The sequence below is a fragment of the Electrona antarctica genome (assembly GCF_951216825.1).
Source record: "Electrona antarctica genome assembly, chromosome: 15".
Classification (NCBI taxonomy): Eukaryota; Metazoa; Chordata; class Actinopteri; order Myctophiformes; family Myctophidae; genus Electrona; species Electrona antarctica.
In genome coordinates, this window is record NC_136796.1 from 2,162,760 (window position 1) to 2,180,259 (window position 17,500).

Consider the following 17,500-nt stretch of genomic DNA (forward strand, 5'->3'; position numbering starts at 1 on the left):
CTACAAGCTCACAACGTGTTGCATGTACCTTTTTTAAAGGTACCATTTAGTAACTAAATGGTACCTTTTATCCAAAGCACTTTATAATGTGCATTAATAATAATAATAATAATAGTAGTAATGGATTGCATTTTATAGCACTGCTACGTGCCTGTACTCAAAGTGCTGGTCCATACTGTAACATTTGGAGGTGAAGCGGCGAACAGTCGACTCACTTCCCACGTTACGTTCACCCATTCATCGTGCAAGGCACCGCCAAGCTGCTCATCGTTACGGTCACCCATTCATCGTGCAAGGCACCGCCAAGCTGCTCATCGTTACGGTCACCCATTCATCGTGCAAGGCACCGCCAAGCTGCTCATCGTTACGGTCACCCATTCATCGTGCAAGGCACCGCCAAGCTGCTCATCGTTACGGTCACCCATTCATCGTGCAAGGCACCGCCAAGCTGCTCATCGTTATGGTCACCCATTCATCGTGCAAGGCACCGCCAAGCTGCTCATCGTTACGTTCACCCATTCATCGTGCAAGGCACCGCCAAGCTGCTCATCGTTACGGTCACCCATTCATCGTGCAAGGCACCGCCAAGCTGCTCATCGTTACGGTCACCCATTCATCGTGCAAGGCACCGCCAAGCTGCTCATCGTTACGGTCACCCATTCATCGTGCAAGGCACCGCCAAGCTGCTCATCGTTACGGTCACCCATTCATCGTGCAAGGCACCGCCAAGCTGCTCATCGTTACGGTCACCCATTCATCGTGCAAGGCACCGCCAAGCTGCTCATCGTTACGGTCACCCATTCATCGTGCAAGGCACCGCCAAGCTGCTCATCGTTACGGTCACCCATTCATCGTGCAAGGCACCGCCAAGCTGCTCATCGGGAGCAATTAACGGTTCGGTGTCTCCCTCAACGACACTTCGACCACTTGTCTCCGGGGGGGGTAAACATTCCTAAACATTCCTTCACCATGTGAGCTTGTATAGATCAGCTTTTTGCAATTCGTCATATGACAAAATGTATAGGGCGTATGCCGTAGGGCTATAGAGACACACACACACACACACACACACACACACACACACACACACACACACACACACACACATATATATGCATATTCCATTATATAAGGATGAACATATGGAACCAAGCATGTGGCACAATCAATCAAGTGGCGTGTGTGCGTGCGTGCGTGCGTGCGTGCGTGCGTGCGTGCGTGCGTGCGTGCGTGCGTGCGTGCGTGCGTGCACGTACACGCACAGTCACAGTCACTCGCACACATGTTGTGTGTGTATAGTATCCAGGTGTGCAGCATTAATTGCGTTCCCCTCCTCCCCCAAACCACTCCACTCCACCCCCCCCACCCCCCCACTCTGGGTCACAGTGCATGTGCATGCCTCATCCTCATCTCATCCTCCTCTCCTCTCATCCTCCTCCCTTCATCCCTCCCTCCACCCCTCCACCCCTCCCTCCACCCCCCCCCCACCCCCCCCCCCCCCCCCACCACCCCTCCCTCCACCCCTCCATCCACCCCCCCCCCCCCCACCCCCCCTCCACCCCCATAGAGAATAATGACGGGCTGTGTTACTTCCTGACCACTCCGTGCCTCAACTCCACCCCGCTGACCCTGGGTCTGGGGAAGGACGCGTGGGAGGTGGCCCGCGAGAGGCTGATTCTCCAGAACAAGCTGGGCCACGGCTGTTTCGGGGACGTCTTTCTGGGTGAGACGACCAAAAGACACCCTGGAGAAAGACACCCGGCCCGGGACGGGCGGTCGGGCGGGGTCCTCGTTTTTTTGTGTGTCTGTCCAGTCCACCTCTGCTGTTGGTCCGTGTCCCGACATGTCCGTCCCTGTCGGTCCGTGTCCCTACATGTCCGTCCCTGTCGGTCCGTGTCCCCTACATGTCCGTCCCTTTCGGTCCGTGTCCCGACATGTCCGTCCCTGTCGGTCCGTGTCCCTACATGTCCGTCCCTGTCGGTCCGTGTCCCGACATGTCCGTCCCTGTCGGTCCGTGTCCCTACATGTCCGTCCCTGTCGGTCCGTGTCCCTACATGTCCGCCCCAACAAAGTGTCTGTCGCTCGCTGTTGTTGTTGTCGTTGCTGTCTCGATGGGGATTTTCAATAGGGAAAAAAAAGTAACTCGGGTGATCCAGGACGATAGCGGCCTCTAGTGGCAGACTAGTGCTCTAGCAGCGCTCCTCGATGCCTCTGGCTGACCCTTAGTTAGTTGTTGTCGTCCATGTAGCGGTACGCACTCTCCTGATCCAGGACGATAGCGGCCTCTAGTGGCAGTGCTCCATGTAGCGGTACGCACTCTCCTGATCCAGGACGATAGCGGCCTCTAGTGGCAGTGCTCCATGTAGCGGTACGCACTCTCCTGCCGCTGCTTGCATAGTCCTCTGTTTATTGTTTATTGTTTAACCTGTTTAGACCTGAGAAAAGATTCTACGAATGTCTTCTAAATCATGACAGTTTTCTTAAAAACCCTATGTTTCTGAATCAGTCGTTCTCAAACATATTCATGTCAAGGACCCCCAAAAAATATATGTAATTGGCCGCCGACCCCCATCTGGAAATATGTTGTTCCAGGAACCTCTAAGAAGCAAAGATTTGAGTTAAAAACGTTTGCTTGAAAGAATATATATTCAAAGATTTGCAACACATTGTCACGATTTTTCAAAAAATAGCAGCTCTACAAGCTCGTAGCGCGGCACCGAGTGCTGCGCTATGAGCTTGTAGATCTGCTATTTTTCAATAGCTAAAGTAGAACATAATGCTTAACCCATTTCGGGCGGGAACCCCTTTTGGTGTTAGCATTATGTAATGCTTTAGCAGATCTACAAGCTCATAGCGCGCCACCGAGTGGCGCGCTACGAGCTTGTAGGTCTGCTATTTTTGAAAAATCGAAGAACGACTGACATAGAAACATAGCTTTTTCAGAAAACTGTCAGGATGTAGAAGACATTTTTAGAATCTGATCTCAGGTCAAAATGGCTTAAAACACCAAAAAAGGTTCCCGCCCAGAGTGGTTTAATAAGGATCCCTATTAGTCTACACCGTAGTGGAGACTATTCTTCTAAGGAAGACAAACAAAGCCCCCTATTATTATTCCCTAACAAGCCAGAAACTCGTTCAATGAGTTTTTCAGGCATCTTTTACTCCCGACAATTGTGTTTTTAATCCGTCTCCATCAAGACCCTTTATTATAATCTTTTGAAATCTCTCTCTCGGTAACTATGAGGCCTCGCTCTCTCTAATAAAGCCGTTTCATAAATGCCTCGTCGGAGTATAATCTTAAAAATGATCTATTCCTCTCCCCGTGCGGCCCCGATCCTGAGGTCCAGAGCGTCCAGGCTGTCCAGCTGGTTTTCAGCCAGTCCACTCGGCACGGCAGGCCTCCCACTGGACCACGTGGAGGCTATTATATCAAGCTTGCCTGTGGTTCCTATTATTAACCCATTTAGGCCTGACGTCGAAAATTAAAAAAAAAAAGTCTTCTAAATCCTGACAGTTTTCTGAAATACCTCATGTTTCTATATCAGTGGTGCTCAATATTTCATGTCAAGGACCCCAAAAATTATATGTAATTGGCCGCCGACCCCCATCTGAAAATGTTCCAGGGACCCCCCAGAAGCAAAGATTTGTGTCAAAAACGTTCGCTCTGAGAGAATATATATATTCAAAGATTTGCACCACATTTTCACAATTTTTCAAAAATAGCGCGAGCTTTTAGATCTGCTATTTTTTCAATAGCTGAAGTGTATCATAATGCTATAAACACCAAAAGGTGTTCCCGTCTAGAATGGGTTAAGTCCTCCTTATGCAGGAGAAACTCCCTGTGTGTGTGTGAAACACTTTTGTTCAGACTGCAGCAAGAAAGATCAGATTTATTTCCTCAAATCTGATCTTTTAGGGCCGACTGTCTGTCTGTCTGTCTGTGTGTACAGTATACACTGTTATTTGCTATACTGTAATACGTGATGGGATTGGATTAGTGTATTCGGACGCCGTCGATGTGTCGGTGCCTCTGCGGCGTATAACAGACTGAGACAACATCTTTAGAAATCCGATTTTGAGTTCCATTTCAAACCACCGTGGAATTCGGTTCAAATCTGATTTGTCAAAATTCAGTTTCCATGTCGTCTCTGTCGGGGGGGAAAACCTCATATGTCCAAAAAAACTGTTACTTTTCAGGATTAAAAAAAAATAATAATAATAATAATAAAACAAAAAGTAGCGAAACTCGACAAAAGCACTCTGATTTGGGGCTGCCAGTCTGCCACTGAGCTCTGTCATTGGCTGCCAGTCTGCCACTGAGCTCTGTCATTGGCTGCCAGTCTGCCACTTAGCTCTGTCATTGGCTGCCAGTCTGCCACTGAGCTCTGTCATTGGCTGCCAGTCTGCCACTGAGCTCTGTCATTGGCTGCCAGTCTGCCACTGAGCTCTGTCATTGTCTCTACCTCCCTCCCTCCCCTGTTTCATGTCACGCATGCTCACCATCACAACTCATGTTGCATGTGTCACTCAGTGTGTGTGTGTGTGTGTGTGTGTGTGTGTGTGTGTGTGTGCGTGTGCGTGTGCGCGTGCGATGGGGTGCATGTGTTTGGTCCGACGTACTAACAGACCGACAGGCATTAGACCCAAAAGCCAACGCTAAACCTAACCTCACAGGAAGCCACAGGTTAGTTTTAAACTGCCACGGGTTAGTTTTAACCTGCCACACATGTCAGGAGCCACAGGTTAGTTGTAACCTGCTACAGGTTAGTTTTAACCTGCCATGTCGGGAGGCACGAGTGAGTTTTAACCCGGCCACGGGTTAGTTGTTGTAACCGGCCTCACATGTCGGTATAGCGACGGGCGGTGTTGTGTCGGACTAATGCCTCTTGGACTGTCAGTATGTCTAACCCAGAGTAATCTAGTAAAGAGAGTAGCGACACTAGCGCTGACTCCCATTGTAACAATGGAATGCGGAAGTGCTCATTCTATCTCAATGGGATAGTTCCAGCCATAGGAGCAATGTGTGGAACTATAGCCCATATAGGCACCCGCTTTGTCTCAATGGGATAGTTCCAGCCATAGGAGTAATGTGTGGAACTATAGCCCATAGGCACCCGCTTTGTCTCAATGGGATAGTTCCAGTCATAGGAGTAATGTGTGGAACTATAGCCCATAGAGGCACCCGCTTTGTCTCAATGGGATAGTTCCAGCCATAGGAGCAATGTGTGGAACTATAGCCCATAGAGGCACCCGCTTTGTCTCAATGGGATAGTTCCAGCCATAGGAGCAATGTGTGGAACTATAGCCCATAGAGGCACCCGCTTTGTCTCAATGGGATAGTTCCAGCCATAGGAGCAATGTGTGGAACTATAGCCCATAGAGGCACCCGCTTTGTCTCAATGGGATAGTTCCAGCCATAGGAGCAATGTGTGGAACTATAGCCCATAGGCACCCGCGTTGTCTCAATGGGATAGTTCCAGCCATAGGAGTAATGTTTGGAACTATAGCCCATAGGCACCCGCGTTGTCTCAATGGGATAGTTCCAGCCATAGGAGTAATGTTTGGAACTATAGCCCATAGGCACCCGCTTTGTCTCAATGGGATAGTTCCAGCCATAGGAGTAATGTTTGGAACTATAGCCCACAGGCACCCGCTTTGTGGCGAGATCAAAGCGTGTCGCTACTCTTCTACTCTACACTCTGGTCTAACCAACGTATGCACCCCTGTGATGTGTGTGTGCGTGCAAGGCATGTGTGTCTGCACGCCTGCTGCGGCGGTGGCGGTGTGTGCGTACGGTTTATACCGATCTCCAACTCCTCTCGTCTCTCTCTCTGCTGTCTGTCTCTGTCTGCCACCACGGCGCCCCCCCAACGCAGGCATGTGGAACGGCACCACCAAGGTGGCGGTGAAGACCCTGAAGCCCGGCACCATGTCCCCCGAGGCCTTCCTGGAGGAAGCTCAGATCATGAAGAGGCTCCGCCACGACAAGCTGGTGCAGCTGTACGCTGTGGTGTCTGAGGAGCCCATCTACATCATCACAGAGTTCATGAGCCAAGGTATATATATGTGACTACATTTGACTGAGGGACTGCCATTGGATTTTTGGGATTTTTTTCAAGTCATGTGAAAGCAGGGAATCATAGCTTCAAATTGACATATTGGTTGTTCATTTTGACCCCCCAGTTTTGGAGATATGGCTTATAATAATAATAATAATAATAAAACTTTATTTGTATAGCACCTTTCATGACATGAAATGCAGCTCAAAGTGCTTTACAGAGCAATGGAGAAAAAGAAAAAAAAGCAAGGCATAAACATTTAAAAAAACAAGAGCAGTAATGCAATACAGTGAGGACATGAATAACAAAAAAAATAAAAGATCAATTAAAAGCAAGAGTGTAGAAGTGAGTCTTGAGCTGCGATAGAGTAATGTCTTGCAGAGAAACAGCGAGTTGAGAAAACAGACTTGAAAGGTTCACTTATTTCAGACATGCTCTAGTATGTGAAGAGTCTGCCTGTGCTATTAACTCATTTTGGATAAAAAAAATAAAATAAAACGTTTTTCTCCTCTGGTGAAAAGCTGGCCGTTTCACATATACCGACTTCCCAATCCAATACCACGTTATTTATACATATAGCACGTTTCAAAACTCAAGGTTTACAAAGTGCTGTACAGGAAAATAATAAAGACCAAATGCGCTATAGCTGAAAAACAGCAGCGAGAAGCCGAGAACACACAGTACAAAACAGTGAATTGACAACTGAGACGCATCACTGAAAAGTACAAGACTCTGAAAGACAGTGAAACAAAACATAACATGAACCAAAGAAACTATCAAGTGGTCTTAACCCATTTCCACCTGAGGCTGATTCTAAAAAAAAATCTCTTCTAAGTTCTCAGTTTTCTGAAAAACCTATGTTTCTGTGTCAGTGGTGCTCAACCTTTTTCATGTCAAGGACCCCCAGAATGATCTGTATTTGTCCGCCGACCCCCATCTGAAAATATGTTGTTCCAGCTCCAGGGACCATCCCCAGAAGCAAAGATTTGAGTTAAAAACGTTCGCTGTGAAAGAATATATATTCAAAGGTTTGCACCACATTTTCACGATTTTTCAAAAAATAGCAGACCTACAAGCTGCTACGAGCTTGTAGATCTGCTATTTTTCAATAGCTAAAGTATAACATAATGCTTTAAAACACCAAAAGGGGTTCCCGCCCAAAATGGACTCAAGGTTTACAAAGTGCTGTACAGGAAAAAAATAAAGACCAAATGCGCTATAGAAGCCGAGAACACACAGTACAAAACAGTGAATTGACAACTGAGACGCATCACTGAAAAGTACAAGACTCAGCGGCAGACAGTGAAACAAAACAAAACATAACATAACATGAACCAAAGAAACTCCCAAGTGAGGTTAAAAGCCGACATATACAGTAAAGGTGGGTCTTAACCCATTTCGACTTTAGAACACTTTCCTGGGGGTCTTTATGTGTGTAATATGTGGTAGACACTAAGGCCCCAAAATTAAATCCATTATAAAAATGACAGGTAAAATTGGCGGTTGTAGAACAAATAATGTTGAATCCTAACCGGAATGGCTAAAGTCACTTTGAGGAAGCAGAATGAGTGCAAGGAAGCGTATTGTTCTTCATAAATAGCCTCTAATAATTCAGTAAAGACGGAATGCCCGTGGGGCAACCGTCCTGAAAGCATACTCCACTTTCCCCAACCTTTTATTTGCTTGCCAGTTGCCACGGGGCAGTCGCTGGGTAACTGTTAGACAGTGTGTCAACCCCTGGCAGTCGCTGGGTAATTGTTAGACATTGTGTCAACCCCTGGCAGTCGCTGGGTAACTGTTAGACAGTGTGTCAACCCCTGGTAACTGTTACAGTGTGTCAACCCCTGGTAACTGTTAGACAGTGTGTCAACCCCTGGTAACTGTTAGACAGTGTGTCAACCCCTGGTAACTGTTACAGTGTGTCAACCCCTGGTTACTGTTAGACAGTGTGTCAACCCCTGGTAACTGTTAGACAGTGTGTCAACCCCTGGTAACTGTTACAGTGTGTCAACCCCTGGTTACTGTAGACAGTGTGTCAACCCCTGGTAAATGTTAGACAGTGTGTCAACCCCTGGTAACTGTTAGACAGTGTGTCAACCCCTGGTAACTGTTAGACAGTGTGTCAACCCCTGGTAACTGTTAGACATTGTGTCAACCCCTGGTAACTGTTAGACAGTGTGTCAACCCCTGGTAAATGTTAGACAGTGTGTCAACCCCTGGTAAATGTTAGACAGTGTGTCAACCCCTGGTAAATGTTAGACAGTGTGTCAACCCCTGGTAAATGTTAGACAGTGTGTCAACCCCATTCTACAAATGCCTTCTAATCTTTTCAAGATTTTTCTTAAAAAAATTCAAATACCGTGCCTCGCTGCGACTGCAAGCTATTTTTTCAACGTGTCGCATAGTAAAGTTGGAGGGTCCCTAGAGGTGGTGTTATGTAACTGCAGTGGGTGGTGTTGTATGGGTGGTGGTCCCCCTAGAGGTGGTGATATGTAACTGCAGTGGGTGGTGTTGTATGGGTGGTGGTCCCCCTAGAGGTGGTGTTATGTAACTGCAGTGGGTGGTGTTGTATGGGTGGTGGTCCCCCTAGAGGTGGTGTTATGTAACTGCAGTGGGTGGTGTTGTATGGGTGGTGGTCCCCCTAGAGGTGGTGTTATGTAACTGCAGTGGGTGGTGTTGTATGGGTGGTGGTCCCCCTAGAGGTGGTGTTATGTAACTGCAGTGGGTGGTGTTGTATGGGTGGTGGTCCCCCTAGAGGTGGTGTTATGTAACTGCAGTGGGTGGTGTTGTATGGGTGGAGGGTCCCCCTAGAGGTGGTGTTATGTAACTGCAGTGGGTGGTGTTGTATGGGTGGTGGTCCCCCTAGAGGTGGTGTTATGTATAACACAGTGGGTGGTGTTTGTTTTTTCAGGGAGTTTGCTGGACTTTCTGAAAGACGGTGAGGGTCAGAGCCTGAAACTCCCTCAGCTGGTTGACATGGCTGCCCAGGTACATTACTGCACACACACTCACGTGCACACACACGCACACGCACACCTGAAACTCCCTCAGCTGGTTAATTAACAAGGCTGCCCACGTACATAACTGCACACGTGCGCACGTGCACACACGCACGCGCACACACACACACACACACAGTGCACACGTACATACACACACACACACACACACACACACACACACACACACACACACACACACACACACACACACACACACCACACACACACACACACACACACGTGGCTAGCAGAAGTAGAGTCCTGCCTGCCCAGAAGCTTAATATCTCCCTTGGGCAACACACACATACACACACACACACACACACACACACACAGTCTCACACGCACGCACACACACACACACACACACACACGCGCAGGGATGTGCAACATATCATCTCTGTTGGGGTGGAAACCTCACATGTTTTACTTTTCAAGATTCACATTCAAAAGCATCAAAACAGCAGATCTACAAGCTCTGCAGCAGATCTACAAGCTCTGCAGCAGATCTACAAGCTCTGCAGCAGATCTACAAGCTCTGCAGCAGATCTACAAGCTCTGCTGTAGATCTACAAGCTCTGCAGCAGATCTACAAGCTCTGCTGTAGATCTACAAGCTCTGCTGTAGATCTACAAGCTCTGCAGCAGATCTACAAGCTCTGCAGCAGATCTACAAGCTCTGCTGTAGATCTACAAGCTCTGCTGTAGATCTACAAGCTCTGCTGTAGATCTACAAGCTCTGCTGTAGATCTACAAGCTCTGCTGTAGATCTACAAGCTCTGCTGCTTGTGATAGTTTTGCATGACGCTGTAGCATGTTGTATGATCAAGTAGGACGTTAAGTTACCAAAAAACACAAAAAGTTTGAATATGGAGAAAAATCACACCCGTGTGAACTGAGTGGTGCAACTCCTCTCTCTCTCTCTCTCTCTCTCTCTCTCATTAGCAGGCAACAGTGCAACACTATCTCTCTCTCTCTGTTTCTGGCACAACTGCACCACTTTTGCCCCTACTGGTACTCTAAACATCGGGACATAGTCACATAGTCATATAGGGACATTGCTGTTCCTTGGAGTGGTTGCACCACTCAAAAACAACAATGTTTTACTGTGTGTGCGTGTGCGTGTGCGTGCGTGCGTGCGTGCGTGCGTGCGTGCGTGCGTGCGTGCGTGCGTGCGTGTGTGCGCGTGCGTGCGCGTGTGTGTGCGTGCGTGCGTGCGTGCGTGCGCGTGTGTGTGTGTGTGTGTGTGCGTGCAGATCGCAGCAGGCATGGCCTACATCGAGAGGATGAACTACATCCATCGCGACCTGCGAGCCGCCAACATCCTGGTGGGAGACAACCTGGTCTGTAAGATCGCTGACTTTGGTCTGGCCCGCCTCATCGAAGACAACGAGTACACCGCCAGACAAGGTGAAACACTGTGTGTGTGTGTGTGTGTGTGTGTGTGTGTGTGTGTGTGTGTGTGTGTGTGTGTGTGTGTGTGTGTGTGTGTGTGTGTGTGTGTGTGTGTGTGTGTGTGTGTGTGTGTGTGTGTGTGTTCGTGCTTTGTGTGTGTGCTTGTGTGAGTGTGTGTCTGTGTGTGTCTGTGTCTGTGTGTGCACGCGCGCACGGCGCCCAGATTCAGACAGGAAAAGGAAAGAGGGTGTGGTGATGCATCTTAACACTATTTTTGCCGGGGAATTCTTCAAAATAAAGGCGCTAGAGTGCCAGGAGATGAGGCAGATTTTACTCTGAAAAGCCCCTCCCTTCCGTACCCCCCCCCCCCCCCCCCCCCCAACACCGGGAGAACTTCCATTCTTACCTCGCTTCTAAAGTCTCTCTAGAAGCGTTTAAATTCTAAACGAGATGCTTCCAGATTTTATTTTATTTTTATTTTTTTATATATATATATATATATATATATATATATTTATTTATTTTCATCAATAAAAGACCTAAAGACACCTGCACACGTCCAAGGCACCCTGGGGAGTTGATTCTAAAGATGTGTACTATACACGTCCTTAGCATAAAAGGTGTTAACCGCATGAACCCTAGCGTCCAGCGGGGTGAAGGGATTTGCAGCGGACTAGCACAGAGCCCTGTGGGACCTCTCAGTCAATGAGGTATAGCCTATGGGGTTTAAGGGGAGGTCATGTATGTTCCCAAAACGTGTGGATTCCCAAGCAAGAATGCAGGCGTTGGCCTGGGCCGTGGCTCAGTGGTCCATCCTGGGCCATGGCTCAGTGGTCCATCCTGGGCCATGGCTCAGCGGTCCATCCTGGGCCGTGGCTCAGTGGTCCATCCTGGGCCATGGCTCAGTGGTCCATCCTGGGCCATGGCTCAGCGGTCCATCCTGGGCCATGGCTCAGTGGTCCATCCTGGGCCATGGCTCAGTGGTCCATCCTGGGCCATGGCTCAGCGGTCCATCCTGGGCCATGGCTCAGCGGTCCATCCTGGGCCATGGCTCAGTGGTCCATCCTGGGCCATGGCTCAGCGGTCCATCCTGGGCCATGGCTCAGTGGTCCATCCTGGGCCATGGCTCAGCGGTCCATCCTGGGCCATGGCTCAGTGGTCCATCCTGGGCCATGGCTCAGCGGTCCATCCTGGGCCATGGCTCAGTGGTCCATCCTGGGCCATGGCTCAGCGGTCCATCCTGGGCCGTGGCTCAGCGGTCCATCCTGGGCCGTGGCTCGGTGGTCCATCCTGGGCCATGGCTCGGTGGTCCATCCTGGGCCATGGCTCGGTGGTCCATCCTGGGCCATGGCTCAGTGGTCCATCCTGGGCCATGGCTCAGCGGTCCATCCTGGGCCGTGGCTCAGTGGTCCATCCTGGGCCGTGGCTCAGCGGTCCATCCTGGGCCATGGCTCAGCGGTCCATCCTGGGCCATGGCTCAGCGGTCCATCCTGGGCCATGGCTCAGCGGTCCATCCTGGGCCATGGCTCAGCGGTCCATCCTGGGCCATGGCTCAGTGGTCCATCCTGGGCCATGGCTCAGTGGTCCATCCTGGGCCATGGCTCAGCGGTCCATCCTGGCACCTTGGCTGGTAATCCAGTCTGGCAGTGTGCCGCGGGTTCGACTCCCGATCCCGAAGGCCCTTACTGCATGTCACCCCCCCCCCCCCCCCCCCCCCACCCATCTCTCTCCCCATTTCCTGTCAGCCTACTGTCTGTCCCTCCATAAAAAATATAAAATAAAAGGCGAAAGCCACAAAAACAAACATTAAAAAACAAAAGAATGCAGGTGTTGTGAAACGCCACGGCTAGTAAGCCCTTTGTTGCCGAAAGGGCCTTTCTGTCTGTGTGGAGTTTGGGTGAAAGAAATGGGCTACAAAATGGGATAAAAATGTAAAAAATATAATAACAATTGCGGTGCAGACAGTCGAATGTAATATGCTACCAGATTTGACTGAGAGCCTGCCATCGCGCAAATTGCAGCTTTTCACCAGAGGAGAAAAACGTTTTTATTTAATTTTTTTCCTAAATGAGTTAATAGCACAGGCAGACTCTTCACACACTAGAGCATGTCTGAAATAAATGTCAGAGCTTTAATCGACGTAAATATGAAATAAATGCTTAAACATGTAGCTATATAGGTGTAATGTTAGAGACCACAGAAGTGAAGTTAGTGAACCTTTCAAGCCTGTTTTCTCAACTCATTACTCTATAAGCTATATCTCCAAAACTGGTGGGTCAAACTGAACAACCAATATGTCAATTTGAAGCTATGATTCCCTATTTTCATATGACATGAAAAAACGAAAATTCAAAAGAATCCAGTGGCAGCCCCTCAGTCAAATTTGCCCACACTTGATGCAAGTTTGTCAGAGCATCTGTCAGACACACACACATATCATTTGAAACATCTCAGCAACACTTCCAAGTCCTGTCGCCGCCACAAGATGCCTTGTGATATCTTTAATGTCAGACGAAGATAAAAGAAACACTCAAGCCTACTATAGAAGTATACGAGGAGAGAAGTGAGCGAGCAGCCTTGACTCGAGGTGTGTGTACTTGTGTGTGTGCGCGTGTGTCTCTGTGTGTGTGTGTGTGTGTGTGTGTGTGTGTGCGTGCGTGCGTGTGTGCGTGCGTGTGTGGTTACCATGGTTTCAGGGGCTAAATTCCCCATCAAGTGGACGGCTCCGGAGGCTGCGCTGTACGGACGCTTCACCATCAAGTCAGACGTGTGGAGCTTTGGCATCCTGCTCACCGAGCTCATCACCAAGGGACGCGTGCCATACCCAGGTAATAATACCCTCATCACCAAGGGACGCGTGCCATACCCAGGTAATAATACCCTCATCACCAAGGGACGCGTGCCATACCCAGGTAATAATACCCTCATCACCAAGGGACGCGTGCCATACCCAGGTAATAATACCCTCATCACCAAGGGACGCGTGCCATACCCAGGTAATAATACCCTCATCACCAAGGGACGCGTGCCATACCCAGGTAATAATACCCTCATCACCAAGGGACGCGTGCCATACCCAGGTAATAATACCCTCATCACCAAGGGACGCGTGCCATACCCAGGTAATAATACCCTCATCACCAAGGGACGCGTGCCATACCCAGGTAATAATACCCTCATCACCAAGGGACGCGTGCCATACCCAGGTAATAATAATAGAGCTCATCACCAAGGGACGCGTGCCATACCCAGGTAATAATACCCTCATCACCAAGGGACGCGTGCCATACCCAGGTAATAATAATAGCTCATCACCAAGGGACGCGTGCCATACCCAGGTAATAATAATAATAGCTCATCACCAAGGGACGCGTGCCATACCCAGGTAATAATAATAATGAGCTCATCACCAAGGGACGCGTGCCATACCCAGGTAATAATAATAATGAGCTCATCACCAAGGGACACGTGCCATACCCAGGTAATAATAATAATAATCTGAGCTCATCACCAAGGGACGCGTGCCATACCCAGGTAATAATAATAATAATCTTAGCTCATCACCAAGGGACACGTGCCATACCCAGGTAATAATAATAATAATCTTAGCTCATCACCAAGGGACGCGTGCCATACCCAGGTAATAATAATAATAATCTTAGCTCATCACCAAGGGACGCGTGCCATACCCAGGTAATAATAATAATAATCTTAGCTCATCACCAAGGGACGCGTGCCATACCCAGGTAATAATTATAATAATCTTAGCTCATCACCAAGGGACGCGTGCCATACCCAGGTAATAATAATAATAATCTTTAGGATATATTCATCTTCACAGGTCTGTTCAACACCAACAACAAAAACAACACATAGTACAGAAAACATTACACCAAGACAATACAACACCATGAGGTCCCCACTGTGTACAGAACCATCCTATCATACTGTACACTGTGTACAGAACCATCCTATCATACTGTACACTGTGTACAGAACCATCCTATCATACTGTACACTGTGTACAGAACCATCCTATCATACTGTACACTGTGTACAGAACCATCCTATCATACTGTACACTGTGTACAGAACCATCCTATCATACTGTACACTGTGTACAGAACCATCCTATCATACTGTACACTGTGTACAGAACCATCCTATCATACTGTACACTGTGTACAGAACCATCCTATCATACTGTACACTGTATACAGAACCATCCTATCATACTGTACACTGTGTACAGAACCATCCTATCATACTGTACACTGTGTACAGAACCATCCTATCATACTGTACACTGTATACAGAACCATCCTATCATACTGTACACTGTGTACAGAACCATCCTATCATACTGTACACTGTATACAGAACCATCCTATCATACTGTACACTGTGTACAGAACCATCCTATCATACTGTACACTGTATACAGAACCATCCTATCATACTGTACACTGTGTACAGAACCATCCTATCATACTGTACACTGTGTACAGAACCATCCTATCGGCGGGGCAGTTTGTTTAATGCCGCGATGGCTGAGGGGACAAAACTCCTACTGAAAACGATCCTTTTTCCAGGGTAAGGTTCTGTATCTTTGTCCTGATGGCATGAGGTTGAAGAAGCGATACAGGGGATGATCAGTGTCACGTGATAGCCGTGTGATGGCATTATTGTTCATATCAGAAAGTGTTGGTGTGGGAAGTCCGATAAAGTCCCACTCTTACTGTACCCCCATACACTGCATGTACCCCAGGGCTGGACCGAGGAAAGAAAAGAAAAAAATTGGCCCTGACATTTTCACGGAATTTGGCCCAGCCTGGCCCACCACAACCAGCGTGCAGATACTCTACTGACTTTTCGGGTCGAGGCCCATATATACGAATACTTGAAATACATGCCCTTAAACACCACCACATTTACAGACACTACAACATAAATGATACACAACCAACCAGTGTTGTTGAGTTTTAGTCATAGTCTCTTGAATAGTTTTCATTTAGTTTTAGTCACCAGGAATGTTTTAGTGTTAGTCTAGTTTTAGTCGACTAAATGTCATAAGATTTCTGTCGACTAAATCTACAGTTGATTTAGTCGACTAAAATGTGTTTTGGCGGGCCTTGATGCCGTTGTAGTGGCTGAACTTACACTTGCTGAAAATAGCTGATCTACAAGCTCACAACACGTGAGCTTGTGAGCTTGTAGATCAGCTATTTTCAGCATTCAAACCAAGTGCAAAATTGCTTACACTGGATCTAGTTTTAGTCATCATAGCTTAGTTTTCATTTAGTTTCCATTAAGTTTTCGTCAGTGAAAAAAGGTAGTCGACGAACATTTTTCGTCTTAGTTTTAGTCGACGAAAACAACACTGCAACCAACAGACAACTAATGTAACATTTGGCCCAGACCGACCCACCGCCACCGGGCATATGTGGCAAGTTCATTCTGATGCCGATACTTTTATACTTTCACTACAAGTACATTTAGCATACAGGACTTTTTCTCGTAACAGAGTATTTCTACATGTGTCTCTCTCTCTCTCTGCGGGTGGATTTGACCTTTGGGTAGGCTAGAATTGCGTGGGGGGGTGGCAACTCTCAAATGTATTTATTTATTTATTTCCCCCAGATGGTCTAAAAATGAGTTACTTTGACCAATTTATTACCAATCTCGTACAACATTGCTCACGAAAGCAACACCCTTGACCCAATTATAGACACTGCATCTAGCTTTTAATTAAAGTTCCCCGGGCATTGTTTTGGGATATTTTGGCCGATATGGGTCTTATTCTCAAGTTTCGAGTCAGTGTGGAGATTCCCCGGCGGTGTTGCTGCCCCTCCTGGCTCATGGCTCTTCACAGACGGCACAGAGACAGCAGCCACTCCGCTGAACGTGTCAGTGTTGCTGCCCCTCCTGGCTCATGGCTCTTCACAGACGGCACAGAGACAGCAGCCACTCCGCTGAACGTGTCAGTGTTGCTGCCCCTCCTGGCTCATGGCTCTTCACAGACGGCACACAGACAGCAGCCTCTCCGCTGAACGTGTCAGTGTTGCTGCCCCTCCCGGCTCATGGCTCTTCACAGACGGCACAGAGACAGCAGCCACTCCGCTGAACGTGTCAGTGTTGCTGCCCCTCCTGGCTCATGGCTCTTCACAGACGGCACAGAGACAGCAGCCACTCCGCTGAACGTGTCAGTGTTGCTGCCCCTCCTGGCTCATGGCTCTTCACAGACGGCACAGAGACAGCAGCCACTCCGCTGAACGTGTCAGTGTTGCTGCCCCTCCTGGCTCATGGCTCTTCACAGACGGCACAGAGACAGCAGCCACTCCGCTGAACGTGTCAGTGTTGCTGCCCCTCCTGGCTCATGGCTCTTCACAGACGGCACACAGACAGAACGTGTCAGTGTTGCTGCCCCTCCCGGCTCATGGCTCTTCACAGACGGCACAGAGACAGCAGCCACTCCGCTGAACGTGTCAGTGTTGCTGCCCCTCCCGGCTCATGGCTCTTCACAGACGGCACACAGACAGCAGCCTCTCCGCTGAACGTGTCAGTGTTGCTGCCCCTCCTGGCTCATGGCTCTTCACAGACGGCACAGAGACAGCAGCCACTCCGCTGAACGTGTCAGTGTTGCTGCCCCTCCTGGCTCATGACTCTTCACAGACGGCACACAGACAGCAGCCACTCCGCTGAACGTGTCAGTGTTGCTGCCCCTCCTGGCTCATGGCTCTTCACAGACGGCACAGAGACAGCAGCCACTCCGCTGAACGTGTCAGTGTTGCTGCCCCTCCTGGCTCATGGCTCTTCACAGACGGCACACAGACAGAACGTGTCAGTGTTGCTGCCCCTCCTGGCTCATGGCTCTTCACAGACGGCACACAGACAGCAGCCACTCCGCTGAACGTGTCAGTGTTGCTGCAGTGGTGTGAACTGTGAACCGTGCGGTCACTGGTGGTGCTGCTGAGTGCTGACAGCCGAGCCGACTCGGACTCACAGCTTCTTCTTAGTTCTGAATTACTTTATCTTTGCCTTGAAA

The 17,500-nt window shown here is 48.7% G+C and overlaps 1 protein-coding gene across 1 annotated transcript in view; it reads left to right on the forward strand.

Annotated features, from left to right (window-relative positions):
* The window catches only part of yrk (Yes-related kinase), a 94,147-nt gene that overhangs the window by 69,196 nt on the left and 7,451 nt on the right, over window positions 1-17,500 (forward strand). Inside the window, exons 7-11 of the mRNA XM_079522879.1 lie at window positions 1,568-1,723; window positions 5,877-6,056; window positions 8,971-9,047; window positions 10,317-10,470; window positions 13,152-13,283. Coding sequence (XP_079379005.1) covers window positions 1,568-1,723; window positions 5,877-6,056; window positions 8,971-9,047; window positions 10,317-10,470; window positions 13,152-13,283 — 699 coding nt within the window. The remainder of the gene's footprint in view (window positions 1-1,567; window positions 1,724-5,876; window positions 6,057-8,970; window positions 9,048-10,316; window positions 10,471-13,151; window positions 13,284-17,500) is intronic.